The 21,412-nt window shown below is 36.8% G+C and overlaps 1 protein-coding gene and 1 pseudogene across 50 annotated transcripts in view; one reads left to right on the top strand and one right to left on the bottom strand.

Moving 5' to 3' along the window:
- ANK2 (ankyrin 2) overlaps positions 1 to 21,412 on the top strand; it is a 669,482-nt gene that overhangs the window by 548,680 nt on the left and 99,390 nt on the right. For 44 of the 50 annotated variants that reach the window (XM_053901307.1, XM_053901312.1, XM_053901304.1 and 41 more), the window contains 6 exons: positions 629 to 727; positions 894 to 992; positions 6,404 to 6,502; positions 12,975 to 13,172; positions 16,084 to 16,182; positions 16,795 to 16,893. In XM_053901307.1, the coding sequence (XP_053757282.1) occupies positions 629 to 727; positions 894 to 992; positions 6,404 to 6,502; positions 12,975 to 13,172; positions 16,084 to 16,182; positions 16,795 to 16,893 (693 nt within the window). The remainder of the gene's footprint in view (positions 1 to 628; positions 728 to 893; positions 993 to 6,403; positions 6,503 to 12,974; positions 13,173 to 16,083; positions 16,183 to 16,794; positions 16,894 to 21,412) is intronic. The other 6 variants (XM_053901346.1, XM_053901310.1, XM_053901340.1 and 3 more) reach the window with 2 other exon arrangements.
- On the bottom strand, positions 16,196 to 16,277 carry LOC128776710 (U4 spliceosomal RNA; annotated as a pseudogene).

Below are 21,412 nucleotides of genomic sequence, written 5' to 3'. Positions count from 1 at the left end.
TGTAAGAAATATAACTTCTGGATATAAAATATTATCAGCATAATGATTTCTGCTAATACACAACAATTCCTTATAAAAATTTCTTAATGGAAGATATATAACTTTTGGATGTAAAAATTATTAGCATAAATAATGATTTCTGCTAATTTGCAACACCCCCGCCTGAAGATGTTAGCGAAGCTGAAACGTTTGTTGTAGAGGCAGTCATGCTTGTAGAGTTTTGAAGTCAAACAGATGAACAGTTTTTATGCCCTAAGAAATGGTCTTTCATCAGAAAAATAGATGATTACCTTCCATGCACCTTCAAGCCATTTCATCACCTGACCAATCAGTATACTTTAAAACATCTCCGAACTTCTGGTAAGGAGGCCCATGCAGTTTTCTTTACTTTTGTTTTTCTCTGTAACCACACGAATAGAATTCTATACAGGCCCCCCACATATAAACAAAGTTGGGGGCCTACGGGAGCACACACCACTTTTCTTTCCAAATTTCCAACACCTACGGCATTTGAAAAAATGGTAACATTATGTGACGATGTAACATTATTGCCTGCAATGTGCCAGCATGGAGTTGCGTGAGGATCGTTTCTGCATGTTTTCAACTAACTTGATTGTCTTTTGCACAGAATGGTTTTACTCCACTGCACATTGCCTGCAAGAAAAACCGCATCAAAGTCATGGAACTGCTGGTGAAATATGGGGCTTCAATCCAAGCTATCACAGAGGTAGAAAAATGTTTCAGCTTGTCACGAAACATTCCTTCTCTTACTCCTTCTTTCCCTTCCTGTCCCCCATCTTCTGTCCTCTTTACTCAAGTGTTATTTATCTGAAGAAGTCCCCAAAGCCCCCACTGGTGCAGAGGAGTAAAACTGCTGTTGCTTTGTTTCGCAGTCTGGCCTCACACCAATACATGTGGCTGCCTTCATGGGCCACTTGAACATTGTCCTCCTTCTGCTGCAGAACGGAGCCTCTCCAGATGTCACTAACATTGTGAGTATGGCTTGGGTCAGAATAACCACAGGGAGAAGGAGCGAGAGGAAAAGAGAGTCTGGATGTGTGTAGGGATGTCCGTGTGTATGTCATCATAGGTAGAGCAGCCGAGTTTTGAGAAGAGCCTCCATAATAACAAGTTATTAAAATAATCACCAGACCTTCGCTGAGAACAATTGTGTTAGAAAATAGAATGTAAGCTGTGGAAGCTGTTTCAGCTTCCTGGTGCAGATGGATTAAACATGCATCGTGAATCCATTTATTAGAACAAAATACATTCTGAAAGCTCCTCAGAATGTGAATGAATGATTGGTTGGAATAAAATCTTAAGGACACATTCTAGTTGCTTGAGTGAATTGTAGTCCAGGTAATTTTGATTGTCATATGAAGTCAGTACCACAATGACTCATAGCAGATAGTTAACCAGAGATAGACCCATATTATGGATTTTCATTTGATATCAGATTCTTCCTCTTTCAATAACATGGACTTTTCATTTTCTAACCTCACTTTGATTTTTCATTTTGATTTCATTTTGTTTGCTAGAGTGGAGCCTCTCTTACCTGAAATAATTATACCATTATGACTTTTTCGTGTATCTTGAAATGAATGTTGGTCTCCAGACAACGTTTATTCTGCCAGGGACTACTGGATGTCCCAGAATTCTTCTGCCTAATCTGAATTAGGATTTTAACTTCCAACTTCCTTATGTTTCTTTAATTTTCTTAGAGTCTGCCACTTTAAACTTTGATCGTTGAATGCAAAATTTCTCCTTACCCTGCACAAGGTGTAGTCAGTATTTAGAGCTCAACAGGGGGCCACTGGAATATTGAGATTTTTTTTACGTATGCGATAGAGATAACTCTCCCCCAATAAGCATCAGTGCTTATTATTGAGTCATATTTTCAAAAGCAATTGATTGACTACCGTTGTTAAATTTTGGTATATCATTCCATTTGAGTTGTGAAACAGAATGTTTTCATTTGCATTCCCTCTCACTTTCTCATGTCTTTGCATTTTACACACTATTTCTGTGCTAAGTTTCTGATGCATGGACAAAATCCATGTGAGATGAATTAATTTGGTTTAAATATTATTTAATACTCTCTCTTTATATTATTTCCCAATTGGAGCATAAAACCATTAAATCATTGAAATATAGTCTATGTTTATATTTCCCTAATTATAGCTTATTGGTCCGAAGGTAATAATATCATAAATTAATCTTTAATTATTCCATTAAGGATAAGAGTAATTTAAAAACATGCCAATTTGAGTTTAATTTCTAGTTACTTCTTAGAACTTTAAAAGTAATCCACATCCTTTTTCTGTGCAGAGATGGTGACCACCTCTCTTTTTTAAACTGAGACCTGTATGAACCAGTAACTTTCAAGGAAAGTGCTCTGTATATTTTCCCACTATGCTGTATTTTCCGTATTTACATTTCAATGCCTTCAGGATCAAGGAACAATGGTGATACTGTGTTAAATTATGTTATCATAAGAGTAACATATATAAGTATATTCTATGTGATGCTTTATTGAAATCCCCTAGGTTAATATTTTTGAGGGGAGAATTTTATAGAATCTTCAAAGAAACTCCACATGAAATGGTTGTGTGATTCTATGGCCACTGTTAATTTGTTTCTTAACTGACCAATTCCAAACCATTTGATGGTTATGGATTTACTCCACATTCATATGCTCCCCTCTGCAAAAAAAAAAAAAAAAGCAAAAAGCACTATGTAGGCTATGTGTAGATTTTCAAATAAAAATAAATAAAATATTAATCAAAACAATAAAAAAATGCTCGCATCCTTTAGGCTGCGAAATCCCAATTTCGGTAATTGTAATATCAAACTAAACTTCAACCTACCAGTCACTATAAAGTTCACTTTGTTTTATCTTCTCACTTGTCTCTTACATACTCTTTCCCTTCAGTTCCCTCAAAACAAATACTTGAGAGGCACCTGCTAATGTAATCCTCTTAACATGTTTCCTAGTTGTTTTTTTGTTTTTTGGTTTTTTGGGTTTTTTTTGTATTAAATGTCCTTCAGGGAGCAGACACCATGTAGATAGATAGGGTTATCAGATAAAATACAGAACTCCTGGTTAAATTTGAAGTTCAGATAAATGACAAGTAATTGTTTTTAGTATAAGTATGTCCTGTGCAATAGTTGAGACATATTTATCTTAAGATAATTATTCATCATTTGTCTGGAATTCAAATTTAACTGGTCATCCTGTATTTTTATTTACTAAATCTGGCAACCTACATTTAGAGGAATTTCATTTCTCTAGCAGTGGGATGGCTGTGAACTTGTGCATTCTCAGGACATGAGGATATAACTACTGGATCCAAAACTCTGTGCAGATGAAGAAACTGTGTGAACCCTGACTGCCTGCGCGCTGTGTGAGAGTTGGTCATTTCCTGACCCCAAAGTACCCCACCCTTGGAGCCTTTGTGTGTTGCCTGAAATCCTGTTGCATTTTTGAATGTAATGCTGTCTGTTGTGCTTTGATGCTTTCCAACTGATGCAGCCAAAGTGGAAGTCAATGTAGCTGTCGGCCAAATCAGTTTTAACAACTGAGAAGAGGGGCATGAAAAATTTAGTACCTGCTTTGGACATGAGCGTACCCATTCTCTTGCCAGTCTTGTTTTTGTCTCAAAATTCATTCCAAGTGTGAGATGTACCAATAACTGAATCACGCACAGATATTATTATTGCGAAGCTTCCTTTCCGGAAAGCTCACAAATGCACTTTGCACTTTAAAACCTGGGAAGTGGAACTACCAGTTGTAATACATCCATAATCCAAAGTATCCGTTGACAACCATGGGAGTCGAAAACTAAGCACTTTGGGGTCTGTCCAGAGTGTGGTGTGAGATATTACCAAGTTTTCGCATATAAAAATCAATGAGTTCACGCCAAAGTTCACACTTTATATTATGTTTAAAAATTCCCCCCAGTACTTGAGGTGAATTAGTTTAAGATAAAGAAAACAAGGGTGTTGAATAAGATGAGGTACCCAACAATCAAGAAATGGAAGTCATTAAAATAATATACGCCTTCTTTCATTTTTTTGTTTATACTTATGTATAAACAAGGGTAATATAAATATAAAAGGGTTAGGGAAATGTACAATAAAAATCAAGTACCCCAGAGTCATTAAATAAGAAATGAACAAGACCATTGCTTTCAATTGGAGAGCCGTGTGTGTATGTGTGTGTGTGTATATATATATATATACACATACATATATAACTTTTCTTTGAACATAGTGTTTAATATTTTAGATTAGGTTTTATATCTAACTCATTGGTTTTAAATATATAAATATCATAAAAATAACTCATTTTAAGTATAAAATAAAATAAGGTTATTGGAAATATTAAGACTAGTATTGGAAACATTTTACATTCTGAAAACTCCTTATTGATAAAGTTTGGCTTGTAAACTAAACATATAAATCCATCCATAAGTAGGAACTCATGACACCATAACTTCTTATAAGGAAATTTATTTTTGTCTTTATTTCTACTAACATTAGTAAAATTGCTATACTTCTGTTAGTCTTAGAAATAGAATAAAGATACGAGGGCTTTTTGTGATTGTTTAATAGTTAGATCTTAACTTCATCTATTTAGAGACAGGTTAAGTGATATAGAAAACAAGTTTGAAATCGTGGGTGTCCAAAGAGGAAAAATCTTGCCATACACCCAAAGGTTAAGGACAAATATTGCTATTCCAATAATGTGTTTTATGAGACAGCACACTTCAGATGCATTTACTTTACAAAAGTCAAAACTTGTCATCATTAAGGCCATTAGAAGATAAGTGAATCATCAATAAAACAGAAAAAAAAATAGAGTAGACATCCAGGTTAATGCTTTCAAAATCAAATCATTTGAAATGAATTTTTCATAACTTCATAAGGAATGGGTCTCTGATACTAGGAAATAAAATGAACTGTGAGCTATGTGCCAAACTTAAGTTGTGCAAGGAATCAGAAGAAATGATTCACTGGAATTTGTCAGAAATATGCAATTACCACAACCAACTTAAGATCAATTGCATTTCTTTGGAGTGGTTTACTTTACATAGTTGAAATCAGCTTTATTTTCTAGAACAGTTGTGGTGACTAGAAGTAATCCCTTTTATTCCAGTGTGTTGATTTTTTATAACTATAAAATTGTTTGGAAGAATGAACCCCTGCCTTCTTCAGAACAACACGGGGTTTTAAAATACGTTGATTAAAACAAACAAAAACTCCTCTCTCACAGGCAGTACTTAACAAAGTTTTCGATGACAAAAACCCTTTCATCTAACCATCATCCTTCATGCTGCAACTTAAGCTACCATTTCCTGACAAGTGTGCCCTATCTTGATGTGGCATGAAAACACTTGAGGAATGACCTGATGCCTGGTGCTGCCCACCTCAACAGATGACGCTGTTAACAGTTGCTTTACTCATCTCTTGGTAGTTCTCTCAAATAACCGTCTATAATTAAATATGCTCATTAATAATAAATAGGGGACATCCGGGGCAAATCACATTTCTTATGTGAATAGCCATCATCTAGCCTCACAACACAAAGACAAATTGAATGTAAAAGAGTTTATTTTGGAAGTAAATTTTGAATTCTGAAAAGGAATGACTTATGTATAGTACAAATGATGTGATTTTTTTTTTTTTTTTTTGCACTGTGTTGACTTGATCTAGCATGTAGAGTTTCTCCTTAAAATGGGGTCAAGTTGTAATCACATAGTCAAGTGTGACAATGACAGATTTTAGGTTTGAAGGATAAAAGATAACACCTAAAGTATTTTTTTTAACGTTTATTTATTTATTTTTGAGAGAGAGAGAGAGAAGAAAGGAAGGGAGGAGGAGGAGGAGGTGGAGGAGGAGGAGGAGGAGGAGGAGGAGGAGGAGGAGGAGAGAGAAAGAGAAAGAAAGAGAGAATCCCAAGCAGGCTCTGTACAATCAGTGCACAGCCTGATGCAGGACTCAATCTCACAAACCATGAGATCATGACCTGAGCCCAAATGAAAAGTCAGATGCTGAACTGACTGAGCCACCCAGGTGCCCCTCACCTAAAGCAATTTAAATTATGCCAAATTAACTATGAAGTTAAACCTCAGGGTATACCGGATTTTGGGGTAAGTTCACTTGTTTGTCATGGACTGAAAAAAAAAAAAACCTAAAAAACATTTGTTTTATCCTTATGAAGATGGAGAAGATACAAAACTGTATTGTTTCAGACTAAATAATTATGAAATAATTATACCTTTTCATAGATTTCCTAAACCTTTGGATTGATTGCTGAATTTCACAAACAGGCACATTTTCATCCTTGACCATTCAGAGCAGTGAATTTACTTATGACTCAATGGTCTCTGTTTCCCGGCAGCGTGGGGAGACTGCATTGCACATGGCAGCCCGGGCAGGGCAGGTGGAAGTGGTCCGATGCCTCCTGAGAAATGGTGCCCTTGTCGATGCCAGAGCCAGGGTACGTGCTGGTGCCGGAGGTTCTCTCCTACTGCGTGCATGAGTTTCACCTTTATGACGGAATGCTATTCTTCATGTCCCTGACTTGGAAATGCCATGGATTGTATGCAAAAGTATCAATTCAATAGCAGTTTTACAGGCAAAAAAGGAAATGGTATAGTAAATATACACAATGGAAAATGCACCCCAATTTCAGAAACATTAACTTTGAAAAAAATGTATAATTTAGTCTCTAAGAAATAAAGCATTGACTAGCCTAATAATTTTTTAACCTATGGAAACACTTTTACTTATATCTCTTTTCATGAATTTAAAAAATTTACCGTATTATAGACATAGTATGCGTATTAAAATATATTTCATACCATAAGCCAATCAAATTGCCACAGACATTCCTTACTAGTTACTTACAAGCAAATTATACTCAAAGTTTTAATGTTGTATATTTATCTCTATTATTTTCCTCCTTTCTATCATGAATTATACTTTTCTCCTTACTATGATTTTACGTATTTAGACAGTCTGCACTTCTGTGATTCCAAGTAGAACAGTTGGGGTCTCGAGGTTACTTGATCAGATTCTCTTGTTTCTAATTGCTTCAAATCCCTTCACAGCTTGATTTTTCCTTCCTTCCTTCCCTTTTTTTTTAATTCACTTCCCATTTGCTTTTCTCACCTTCTTCATCTACACTGAATATGCTAGTAATTTTTTATCAGTGTACTATACCTTCAATTTCCTTTTTCACGTCGTTCCTTTAATTAATTAATTATTTATTTATTTTGCACTAGCATCTTTGGGATTCTCTCTGCTTCAATATTTGAAGTACCTAAGCTAGAACTCACTTCAGCTTGACTTGTACCATCATGACTCCCTTTTAGAAATGGTATTGTATTAGAATGAAAACATCTGGCTGGAGTCCTTACACATTGTTATTTCAGGCAAGTCATTGCACTTCTAGGTCCTTAAAATATAAAGGTTGGACTTGAAACTCCTTTGCAGACTTCCTTAATATTCTCTGACTCTATGAACTTAATAGAATTTTTTTCTACAGACCTTCATGAAAAATACAGTGAAACATGGGCAGCCTTAACATTACTCTTGTCCTTCTGGATTTTATCTGCCTTTTTATCCATTGTGTGAGCAATGTAATTTATGTTCTTTGGTAATCATCATTGGTATTTTATGTTGTTATATATTTAGAGCTTTTGTTATCCAAACTGTATTCTTCTCTGCCTTGGCACTTTTCTTGTTTCCTCTCACCCCCAAGACTTTTTTTTTTTTTTTTTAACATTCATTTATTTTTGAGAGAGAGAGTGAGCACAAGTGCCTACGAGTGGGAAAGGGGCAGAGAGAGGGGGAAAGAGGATCCGAAGCTGACTCTGTGCTGACAGCAGAGAACCCAGTGTGAGTCTTGAACTCACCAACTGTGAGATCATGACCTGAACCTTAGCTGGATGCTTAACTGACTGAACCACCCAGGCACCCCTTCCAAGACTAGTTTTTAAGAGCAGTTTTAGGTTCACAGCAAATTGAGAGGAGGTTACAGAGATTGCCCATATACTCCCTGATCCCACACAGGCATAGGCCACCCCGTTATCAACTTTCCCTATAGGAGCAGTACATGTGTTAGAATTGAGGAACACACATTGACACATCACAATCCCCCAAGTCAATAGTTTACATTAGGGTTTACTTTTGGCGTTTCACATTCTGTGGGTTTGGACAAATGTATAATGACATGTATCCATCCTTATCATACAGAGTAGTTTTACTGCTCTAAAAACCTTCTGTGTTCCATCTATTCTCATTTCCTTTCAAGCTTACCTGGCATTAGTTATTAAAAATACACACACACACACACACATATATATATATATATATACATATATATATATATATATATATATACATATATATATATATATATATATATATATATATACATACATACAGTTAATCAATGCACTCTGAGTATCATGAACTTCAGTATTTTTACCAGAAATGTGGTAATATTTTTAGTAAATATTTGTAATCCATATTTAATAGTAAAAGGGTTTCCTGTTTATCTCTCAAAATTAAACTGCTTAATATCTTTCTATATTCAAATTTAATGTGTTCTATTTATTTTATTTTATTAGAGAAAGAGAGAGCACAAGCAGGGGAGGGGCAGAGAGAAAGGGAGACACAGAATCTGAAGCAGGCTCCAGGCTCTGAGCTGTCATCACAGAGCCCAATGCAGGGCTCGAATTCGTGAAGCACAAGATCATGACCCTAAGCCCAAGTCAAACGCTCAACCAACTGAGTCACCCAGACACCTCTAATTTATTCTATTTTTAAAGGAAATTTGCTTATTTTCATATATCTTTGCCAATTTTTTGTGTTATCAATTTAACCTGTTATTTATCACCTTATGTTTTTTTGGGTACCATCTGCAACCCCTTCATCAAAAACCACGGGCTACAGACTCTTTACTGTGAAATATTATAACATTTATGTATGTGTTTATTTTTACACGCAAATTCCATCAATTCTATTGTTTTGCTTCTCTTTTGCAACTATGTTTAATGCCATGGTCTACATATATAAACATCTATAATTTTTTATTCCTCCTTATTTAAGTATCACATTTTATGACCCTTTGTTTGTTTTTTCAACTCCACCACCTACCCTAGGATGCAAGTGAAATTCCTTTCTTATAGCATCCTTCTGTGGCGGACAGGAGAAACTGCCATAGCCTTATATAAAGGCATGCTAATGAAAGGTCATTATGCATGACATCACCTGGGGATCTTGTTAAAATGCAGATTGAACTCAGTGGGGCTGGGATGAGGCCCAAAATCTGTATTTCTAAAAACTCACAAGTGATGCCCATGTTCCTGATCCTGGGATTATGCTGAGCAGCAAGAAGCTATGGTTTTCCTTTTCACATGTTCTATTTTAAGTTGTACTTTCACCATGAGTTTCTATTTTTATTTAGCCCTTTAGGTTTCCCTGGAAATCTTTGATTTAGTTAACATTTGTACAGCGGTTTATACTTCATAAAGTATTTTAACACAAATTATCTTCTTCAACACACAGAACAACCCTGTGTTGTAGGGTGGTTTAGAGTTCTAAAATTCAAAATGTTGCCGTCTTGCCTGAGGTCATGGAATTAGAAAGGATGAGAAAAAAGTTCCTCCTTGGTTCTGTGTCTTTCTCCTAGGTTTTCTCTGCTGACATAGTTATCTCCGTTTCAGATGTAAAGGGAGCCCTTATCTCTTTCATCTAAACAAACAACAGGATTCTAATTAGTCACATTTCCCACCTGAGCTGTTCACTACGGCCAGGTTATCTTATCAAGCCTGGGTTCCATGCCCATTCAAGAGGTGGGATGAGATGATTGGCAGTCTCCCCAGAGCCACGTGTAGTGTGGGGTGTCCCCTTCCCCCAAAGGAGGGAGGGAGGGACGTCTCTTCCCAGAAGAGTATTGAACAGAAAAACCAACATCTGTCTGTTCTGTTTTACCTGCTGGTTTCCCAGCAAGCATACACACATGTCTGCGCTTCTGAAAACTCTCTCTGTTAACCTAATACATTGCTTTATAATTCACTCTGTGTCAAAGGGGAGATGGTCAGCAGTTACACTCAGGTACTACACTGAACTCCAAGGGCAAGTTCTCTGGATAGTCTATACTTCTTAATCAGGTTTGGAAATAATATCTCCTGGTTATATAATCATGGCACTACTCCTAATTTATAATGAAAGAAAAATCATGTACTCACAACAGTATCTCTCATTTGAAAAGTGCAAGCGGCATACTCTCTTCAACAGTCAAGAACATAAGGCATATTTTGCTGGACAGACTGGGGAGCATGGACTACAGTGGCATAAGTTCGTCAGTCAGTCCATATGCTTGCCCTCAGACGCTGCTCTCATCAAGGTTCTTCCTTGTCCCGTATCCTCCATGGACATGACCGAGAGAACCCCTGGAGCCTGCCCACTGGGGAGCTCTCTTGCTTTAGGTGCCCATGTTCTGTTGGCATTATATGGGGGGCTGACATTTGCTTTAGGGATTGAGCAATAAGAAGGCCCCTAGGCTTAAACTCACTTGAAACTTAATTCACCTTAAAATTTTAGTCAGCTCCCAGTTGATTAGGTTCCTGGGAATCCTGTTAGCTAAGAACTAATAGCAGAAATTTTATCAAATCTTTGAACCTTGTCCCAGCCATTACTGTTGCTGACCCTTGGTAAAGGAGTTGGGGCTCAGCAAGTCTTCCTAATTTGGGAAGACTGTAGCCTGTGGTAGTAAGGCAGAACTCATCTCTTCCTGGTCCAGGCTGTATCACAGTCAATGACACTTTATGATGAGGGAATAATTATTGCCCCTTATATTTGAAAGAGGCCTAGAGGATCAAGCTAACCCTCCCCCCTTTTAAATCTCTTTCCATCAATATTATTTTCTGTGCTTTCCCAATTCTTTGCCTTGGCTTGAATTAACTTTAGCTTGGGACAGCAAATTCAACTCTTGCAGTTCAACAGGGAAATAAATAATTCTGCAAACCTTAGAGGTCTTATATCTCTAGTTACCATTGGGAAGACTTTCTAACCAAATTTGTTTGTTCTTCTCTTTTTCACTTTCAGATAGGACTGTACCAAAAGTTGAAGAAAGTAGGCAAGACAGCTTATTTCTTAACTTAAACAAAAACAAAAACAAAATGAAGGAAACAAAATCAAGTGCCTGAATGCTCTGTAGTCTGAGAACCAAAGGATAACTTAACCAAATACTTGGCTGTTACTAGCCCTAGGTTAAGATGTCCTCATTGCCCCAATTCTTCCACTCACTCATCAAGAACACCTTTTAGATTATGTCACTTGCAGTACCCACCTCTATCAAATTGTTGGGCAGAAGTGCAAGAAGGGAAACCCGGAAACAACAGATATTCATGATAGCTATTCTCAAGTTCTTCAGTTCTTTTATTGTTGTTGTTTTGCTCTCCATTTATCCTCATAACTCAGTTTTCCCCATTTGTCTATTTTCTCTGCTATATATTTAAAAACAGTTGTATCTTCTGAAGTGTTGCAGTCTCCTTTCCTATTGAGAGTCGCTTCATTCTGTTAGTTTCCTCAGTGGCCAATGTAACTGTGTCTATTTCTGTAGAATGTATAGAGGAATAAATATCTTTTGAATCCAATGCCTGAGTTCAAGTCCTGTTTTAATAGCCTGGTGACAATTCTGGAGAACTACTTTACTTCCTCTTCATCTCAGTTTTCTAGAAAATGATACTAATACTACATTTTACGCCTTCTTTTCAGGTCTTTTGTAAGAATAGGATCAAGTATGCATCATACCTGAAGGAAGTTTATAAATTGCAATTTTTCAAAAAATTCCAATTCTCTTACTAAAATACTTGTATTATTGTTATTTATTATTTACTTTTCATCACCCTGAAATTCATACAATGCTATTTCCTCTCATCCTGAATACTTCTTTTTTCTGGTACTTTAAGACACTGCATTTATTTGAACAGCTCTTCCCCCACTCTATTATATCTTTTTTCCATTCATTCTTAGCTCAGTATGCTGGCCCAGATTTTCCTTCCTCACTCTGATTATGACATGCCTTTGGACAGATTGTAAAGACATACCTTTTTTCATCACTAAGATTATACCCAACTTTCTTTTTATAAGAAGATGGCTTGGCCTTGTTCTCTTAACACTGAAATGAAAGCATTTTTCTGACTACACATTAGAGTCAGGTGATTTCTTGAGCCTCCTCCAACCTATCCTCCCTATTCATAGTACCAACTATGTCTTCTCTGTGCTTCTAAATGGAAAGCACTCGGCAAATAGTTAACCCCATTTGCTTCTTGCCAGAGTTCCATTTCATCTTTGAAGTCCTGGATCCAAGTCCCAGAACTATATGCAGTGTTTCCTGGAACAGCATTTTTTTAAAAAATCAGATTATGATATCTTCTTTTTATGCAGTCCCTACTTGAAGAAAATGACCAGCATTTGTATCCTTGGCTTGTTTGAGTTAAGTAAGAACAGTTTTCCCTGGATCCCTTTTTTTTCCTCTGGATATAGTTCCCAGAATAAGTACTGTCTCTTAATGAAAGCTTTTGGATGAGAATCTAGGTCTTAGGCCTCTGGACTAGATTTTTTTTCTTACTCAGAACCACGAGTTGGTTTGTATTTAAGCATTAGTGGGGGCTAAAGCCTTAATGAGTTGAGAAACATGTGGGTGTGCCCCGGAAACAATGACCAAGTTCATGAAAGTACATACTTCTAGAAAAGTCTAAGGAAGATTTTGTGACCAAACAAGTCACCTCCATAACAAAATATACCATAAATCATGGTCAGAGTAGTAATAATATCCTTTTGGCTAGGCGCTACTAGAAATTCCAAGAAGACATCAGGAAACATCTGAGTGAAATATGTCATCCGTGAAGTTTGGCTTGTTTTGGCACTAATTTTTTACTTGACTTGAGTTGTAGGAGGAACAGACGCCTTTGCACATTGCCTCTCGCCTTGGTAAGACAGAAATTGTCCAGCTGCTTCTACAACATATGGCTCATCCAGATGCAGCCACAACAAATGGGTACACGCCCCTGCACATCTCTGCCAGGGAAGGCCAGGTAGATGTGGCATCAGTCCTCTTGGAAGCAGGAGCAGCCCACTCTTTAGCTACCAAGGTAAGGGGATGGCTCCATGACAACATGGACCGGGAAGGATCTGAGTCAGGATTCCTCTGTTCTACTAGATAGAGTATCAAGAAAGGTAGATCTCCTTTAGGCCTCTGACTTCTTCCTATTTAAATATTTTAGATTCATTTTCTAAATCATCAAAGGGGATTGTGAAATTCCATACCATACCTTCAGTAAAGAGTGCTAGATTCCATCTTTCTAGTTAGTATTGTTTCTAATACAGGTATCTAGTGCTTTAACTGAGATTTTTTCCATAGAGCAAGGGCCACTTTCTCTTCTCTTTCCATCATAAAATGTATAACGTAGTCCCAAGAGAAAAAATATAAGATTCTCAAATACATTGAACTAGTATTACTAAAGAAGAAAAAAATTGCATTAAATTGGCAATACTGTATTTGCTAAGAGTTTTAGTACTATCTAGAAGTTTACCTCACTTGATCTTGCAATTTTCTAACTGTGGTATCAGCCAGTTATCATTCCCATTCTGCTGTCTAATATTTATAGGCTATATTCTTGCCTGGGTATGTACAGTCTCTAAATAGAGCTGTGCTAGAAAATCGCTTCATTAGTTGTGTATTCTTTGTGTATGCCAGCCTGAATTTGACTTATGTTCGGAGTTTCATGCCGGGGCAGAATAATTTTTCTCCACTTTATACATCCTATTTGAAATTCACTCTGTGGATGTGACTTAGAATAAAACACAAACACACTCAGCTAATCAGTGCTAAAGAAATTGGACGAGTACAGAAGAGTAGGGAAATGAGACAAGTTTAGAGCCTATCACAAGTGTGTTGCTTGCAAGGCAAAACAATTCCCATGAGTACAGCAGTGATTCGTATTATTTAAAAGACATTTTCAATTTACTCATAGTAAATAAGCATAAGTACTACATCTGAGGGAGAAGTATGAACTGGAGTAGTATTGTCGCATCTGTTGTACTAGCAGAAGGGGCAACCGCTAGCTATGACTTAATCTGGTTGCCTGTGGCATGTTTTCAATGTAAGAAATTGATACCTATTCAAATGATGAAATCTGAAGAGTTGCCAGGAACTTAAAAGTCATTTTTTAGAAAAACCCAAACCCAGAAACTAAGCAAAAAACTACTAATAGCAACAACAACCACCCAAGAGAGACCCAAGAGAGACTGTCTCGTCAGATGAAGGTGGTAAATAATTTCAAGTATCTAAAATATAGAAATAGAGAATAAAATATGGTGCCTTCCAAAGTTGTTTAGGATTTCAAAAATATGTCTAGAGCAATAGTAAAGTGCAGCAGTCAAATGGAAGGGAGTATTAAACTGATCAGTTTAACAGTGGAACTCACTGGGGTTCTGATGAATAGTTGACTCATCATCATTAAAGCTGTTGGAGTGTTTATACATATCAGAGGGTAAATGAAGTCCTGATGAGGTTAACATAGGGAAAAGAAGGAATGTGTGACTTGAGATGCTTTCCAACCTCTATTTTGTGATTCTACATTAAAGATTCTGTGTAGTTTTGTCTGGTAATAGGTTCCAAATTTATAAAGGGGCTGGATCACTCTTCCAGCAGGACTTTAAGGGTAAGGCATTTATTTTTCTTCCTTACCACATGGTTTTTTTCTCAAAGGATTCTTCTTCATCCTGATTGTCACCCCAACCATTGTGTGCATTGAGCAGACGGAGCACATTAACAGTAAATGTTGGCTTAAATGGGCTAGTGCAAGGAGGAGGAAATACTTCCTATGTTTGTCCCACACTTGGAGAAAGTGAAAGACTCACTCTCCTCCAAGGACTTATTAGTGCCAAAGGGTTCAAAAAGAAATAACAAGAAAAACAACATCTTAAAAGTAATTTGTGTGGTGACACTGCGAACGGGCAATATTGTTTCTGGGGAGATACTCTGTATTGCAACGAAGGCTTAAATGGTCCCAAGGATAAGCTATATCTTACACCACCTACCGCAGGCACATTTACTTTGTGTGTTGTACAGGCCCTGGTCAGCTTTAGAATTCTCCCACTCCACTGTAGTGCCAGAAGAGCATGTGGCTAGACTGTCTGGCCAAGAGGATGGATTTGAGATCATGGTGTAGGAACTGTGCCATCCTTGAGATCTGAGCCCAGCGACTTGGCTGTTTTTGTAACACACTGCTAATTACAGAGAATGGCATTAGTCAGGCACATAAGTCATTGAATCTATAAACATGGGTAAGAGAGCATTCTTTTAAAAAAGCTTTACACTGTGGTGGGTTTAAAAGTCTGATGTCAATCAGCTCAACATTGTGCCAGAAGTAGAAGTGTATTTTACAAAAGGAATTGGTCTTTTATACAGCGCAGGTCTTCTGGGAAAGGGGATAACAGGATGGGAGGTGCTTTTTAGTAGTGAACATTTTTTTCTCTGTCAACCATTTATCCTGCTATTTCTGCAGAAGATACAAATCAACTGAATCACAATAATAATATATTTTTTTTACCATTGCTGTTGAAATATCCTAAAATTTAAATGAAGAAATTTGGAATTCAGGTATTATAAAGAGAAGGCAGCTATTGTCTCAGTCCTATTAATTTTAGAGACAAGAAAAAGCCAAGCTCCCGTCTACATCCTGCCCAACTCACTAACGAGAGCCATTTTAGGGACACTGGTAGCTTTTATAAATCCCAACCCCATAAAGTCAAATTTCAGTTTCTAAGCCCTCAAAATAAAGTTTGTTTTGTTCAGTCTATTAAGTCAAACTCTTGTGCGTTAAATTTCCTTCTTTTTTTCTAGTCCTTGTTTGTGGCTCACAGATTTAATGCTTCTCATTATTTCTCCCAAATAGAGAGCCCCGATATAGTTTGCTTAATATGTTAACAAATAAAACAAGTTTTGTTAGGAGTCACAAAAATAAATATTACATTTTACTTTTGTTCTTCACATTCCAGAAAGGTTTCACTCCCCTGCATGTAGCAGCCAAGTATGGAAGCCTGGATGTGGCAAAACTCCTCTTGCAACGCCGTGCTGCCGCAGATTCTGCAGGGAAGGTAAATGTTTTTACTAATACGTGACATTTTTCAATTAGCTATAACCGCGCCTTGGATAAACCTCATTGGCTACGATACTGCCACTGCGCAAAGCTAATATGTGACATTTTTATAACTCAGTCAAGTTGGAAGCTTTGGAGATCTGTGCTTCAGGATATTTTTCCCACTCTCCTGAAAGGAATATGAAAGCAACTGATGAAACTATGCCAAATAGACATGATGGCTCTCTGTCCGTGACCTGTCCACATACACACCAATTTAGAAGGCATTTAAAACTGTGCCTCCAATGTATGTTCTTGTCACAACAGGGCCCAGAACATCTCTAAATTTAGAAGAGCCCTTGCAATGTTAACGTAGTAATTCTTGCATAGCATTTTAGGCTTCTTTTTATGGTGGATATCAAGATAACCTGTGCTAATTTAAGCTCAACCAAGCGTTTTCAGTTTTAGCTAAATTTCTAATATGAAAACCATTAGGCATTTATTTGATTTTTTATTGACCATATTAATTAATTAACACAGACTTAATATACATCGGTTTCCATGCATTTTGGTAGCTTCAGGGCAGCTAACGCTAATTTATTAATGCTGAATTTAAACACACCCTTTACAGAATGGCCTTACCCCACTCCATGTTGCTGCTCATTATGACAACCAGAAGGTGGCACTGCTGTTACTGGAGAAGGGTGCTTCCCCTCATGCCACTGCCAAGGTGAGGACCGCAGAAAAGGGTTTACAGATACAGGGTATAACTATAATCTGACCGCACGTGAGAATTTTTATTTTTTAAAATTTTAATTCCAATATAGTTAATGTACAGTGTTATATTGGTTTCATGTGTACAATATAGTGATTCAATAATTCCATAAATCGCCCAGTGCTCATCATGACTAGCGCCCTCCTTAATGCCCATCACCTGTTTCACCCATCCCTCACCCATCTCCCCTCTGGTGACCATCAGTTTGTTTTCCATAGTTAAGAGTCTGTTTCTTGGTTTGTCTCTCTCTCTCTCTCTCTCCCTTTTATCCTTTGGTTGTTTGTTTTATTTCTTAAATTCCACACATGAGTGGAATCATATGTTATTTGTCTTTGATTTCACTTAGCATAACACTCTCTACCTGCATCCATGTTGTTGCAGGGAATTTTTTTTAAACACATGCTATGGTATAATTGCAAGTAGTTCTAGTGATAGTAGCTTTTGATATTGACTTTTTAAAAAATTTTCTACCAGTTGCTTCCACAAAGTCGTTTAAGATTTTTTACCAGTCAGTATAGATTAAGGGGATGTGCCTACGAACCAATAGAGATGACTCTTATTGCCAACGCTCTGTTTTAGAGACTGAAGTTTTGAATTTTGAGAAATGAAACCTCATAAAGGCAGATAGGTTTTTTTCTTTTCCCCTGTAAACAGCGTGTTCTCCTATAACATAACCTTTGAATTGTTCATTCCTTTAGACTTCAATTTTTTCATTGTGGTATATGTAAGACTCTTTATTTCTTTTTCTTTAAATAGTTCATCCATGTCAACTATAACATACATCCTTTTAAGTCCCTAGGCTAGGAATTCCTTTTTGGTGTACATGTAGCACCAATTTCTGAGATGGTCCCAACTAAGACTTGTACCTATGGATAGGGCATCTTTCGCCATTGGAGCTGTCCCTTATTTACACTGAAAATACACATGAATGTCATATGATACATAAAGTAATCATTGTACCTTTCATTAATTCATTCGGCAAACATGTATTGAGAGCATATTAGGATTTATTTAAAAAAGAAAAAGTATTTATTTTGTTAGGAAAATAGTCATGTAATGTTAGATGATACAATAAAATAGCGCAACCACCGTTTATTAGCCAAGCACTGTGCCTACCACTTTACATGCAATATCTCATTTAAATTCATAATAATCCTTTGAGATTGGTGTCATAATAATTTCTATTTTACAAATAAAGAAGTGATATTTGAATAGGTTAATTTGTTAAAAGTCACATGACTAAAAAGCAATAGAGCTAAGATTTGGCCTAAAGCAATTTGACTTTAGAACCAGCACTCTTTTTTTTTTTAAGTTTATTTATTTATTTATTTATTTAGGTAATCTCTACACCCATCATGGGCCTCAAACTCACAACCCCAAGATTTAGAGTCAGATGCCCAACCGACTAAGGCACCCAGGCGCCCCTAGAACCAGCACTCTTAACCACTAGGTCCACTGTGTCCCAAAGCAGTAGAGAGAGAATTAGTCTACTTCTATTATACAAATATGTACATATGTACTCACATGTCTATTTAAATTACATAGTTATACATATATAATAAAATGGGATACGTTATATAAAAAGTATACTCTGTATAATATTATATATTTCATATATAAGTATGTTACATATAAATATACACAACTTTGTACATATAACTACACATATGTCTACATATATATTTATACATTACATATGTATGCATATTTTATTGGTACAAATATACACTAACAATAAAATACTTAAACTATCAAAAAAGGAGGACAAATATTGATAATTATGCTTATCATTCTTATTCCTTGATACTCTTTTCTTAGTAATCTCATTAATTCTGTATTTATTTGATGTCTTTCTTCCTGCTAGATTATAAATACTTGAGGACAGTAATTATGTAATATTCATTTACATATTCCTGAATTACCTCATACAGTATTATGTGGGTTCTCAATACATTTAAATGAAAGAATGAAGGCTAAGAAACTATTTCAATGGAATAAAAAATATCTGCTCACTTAACATGCCAGTATTTTTTTCATGAACTTTCCAGGCTGGCCATTATCAACATAGATATGAAAGATTTCATCAATACCCAACAATACTTTAACTCTTCCTATGTATAAAGAAAGGATTGTGGTAAAACATTGTTCTCCTCCCAAAGAGACTCTCAATCTACTTGGGAGAGAAGATCTAAATTATAAGATAATCTGTATGGTTTTGCCAGAGAGAAAAATATATCCCTGATCTCTAGCCTCTATGGTGTATGGTCATAGCCACATGCATGGAGTCCAGAAGACCAGGTAGAGCAATCCTCTGCTCTGGAGTTCACAGTAGGATGGGTGTTCAGGAGACTCCTCTGGTATCTTCCACTCATCCACCCCCGCCTGTCAATGAGCATGAGTCCTCTGGGACTACTGCAAAAAGGCTTCTTAGTTTGGACCCTCACTCCCATCTCCACTTTTTTTTAAAATTTTTTAATGTTTATTTATTTTTGAGGGGGAGAGAGAGAGAGAGTGAGCATGAGCGGGGGAGGAACAGAGAGAGAGAGGGAGATACAGAAGCTGAGAGAGAGAAAAAGAGAGAGAGAGAGAGAGAGAGAGAGAGTAAGCATGAGCAGGGGAGGAACAGAGAGAGAGAGGGGGACACAGAAGCCGAAACAGGCTCCAGGTTCTGAGCCGTCAGCACAGAGCCCGACGTGGGGCTCAAACCCATGAACCACTAGATCATCACCTGAGCTGAAGTCGGAGCTTAACCGAATGACCCACACAGGCACCCCTCCCATCCCCACTTTTGACTATTCACTGCAACCACCTGTCCCAGCCTCAGACGTAATCTCTTGGGCCTTAGAATCTGTTTGCTTCTTTCTACCAGAGCCCAGAGCTTTTCTTAGTTTTTATTGGATTTTTTTTTTTTTTTTTTTTTTTTTTAGTTATTTGATTCCAAAAAATGTCACTGTACATGAAGTATGAGGGTTCTTCAGATCTTTTAGGTCAAGTATCTACTGGACAGTCAGATCTCTTATATTGTCAAAATTGACACTCTCTTTGATGATCTCTTATGTTGTTTTGATAAAACCTGCTGTTCTCATCCACATAAGTCTCTGACTTCCTAACCTTGGTAAATTTATCCTGATAATTCATCTAATTTGCGTAGAGCCTATGTGCAGGGATGGGAGATGTTTGGATGGAAGAAAATACACTACAGTGCCAAAAAAAAAATACTAAACTTATATGGTCCATAAAAATTTATGTGTCCTTTAAAGGAGCTCTTGGTTCTAAGTGCAGTGTTCTAGAACACCTGAAGCATCTGGGACCTACGATAATATCATGAAAAGGCTTCTAAGGAGAGTTGCCAGATTTCATCAGCAGCTGAAAGGGAAATATCATTTATTTGAACTGAAAGAGGCCTACTTTTACTTGGAGAAATGGGGGGGCAGAGTAGGTAGATAACATAGGACATTGAGGAACAGGATTCGATGATGGCATATGAAGACATTTAAATTCTGAAAACTACTTTTTATTTTTTGGTTCCCTTTGCAGTTAGGCTTCAGGAAATAACATAACCTAAAATGACCTCTTAGGATAAACTCACAAGAAGCAACTGATCGTTATGCGGCCTTTACCTTCGTTATAACACAGTTAATGTCAAAACCACCATTTTTAGTTTCTATTACACATTTTTCATGGAAAATTCTACCTTTGAAAAAAGAAAAGGAAAGGGAACAATATAGGTTCCAGACTTACATTTGTTCCACAGGTCTGTTTGTTGTTTCTTTTAACCAAGTATAGGGTTTAAGGTGTAGCTCTTGTCAGCAAAGTCTGAATTCCTCTGGTCCTCTCTACAAACTCCCACATAAAACTAGTAGCCTCATGTTTCTATTTTTGAGCTCACAGGTTATAGAGGCAATGGAAGATCTAGGATTTTACCTGGCCACAAGATTAATATAAGCTAGTTTTGTTTTGTTTTTTTTTAAATATCTTTTCCATTAGAATGCAACCACTTAAAGACAGGGATTGTATCTTGTCCACCTTTATATCCTCACACTCTGCCTGGCATGTGCTAGCTACTTACTAAATAGCTATTGAATAAGTAAAAAGTACAATCCAGCTAGAAGCATAGTCGCAGGAGTGTTATAACAAATATACAATATAAAATATACAATATAAAATTCCATTTTATTCTGTACTATTAAAACTGTATCCAAAGCATAGCATTCAGTTCTGGGTAGCACAGTTCAAGACCAGTGTTGACAAACTAAAATCAGTCCAGAACAGGTCCTCCTTAATGGAGAGGTCTGGAGATGGGGCTTCTATCAGGAATAGTTGAAGGACTGGGGAAGTTTAACCTGGGAAAGAAGAGTAAAGGGAGACATGAAAACCATTTCCAGGTATTTAAAGGACAGTCATAGGGAAGAGGAACCTGGCTTATTTTATGTTGCTCTGCAGGAGACAACCTATATTATAAAAAGAGATGTTA

The sequence above is a fragment of the Panthera pardus genome, unplaced genomic scaffold, assembly GCF_024362965.1.
Source record: "Panthera pardus isolate Hobbes unplaced genomic scaffold, ASM2436296v1 HiC_scaffold_13, whole genome shotgun sequence".
Taxonomy (NCBI): domain Eukaryota; kingdom Metazoa; phylum Chordata; class Mammalia; order Carnivora; family Felidae; genus Panthera; species Panthera pardus.
This window is presented reverse-complemented; position numbering and strand designations above follow the sequence as displayed.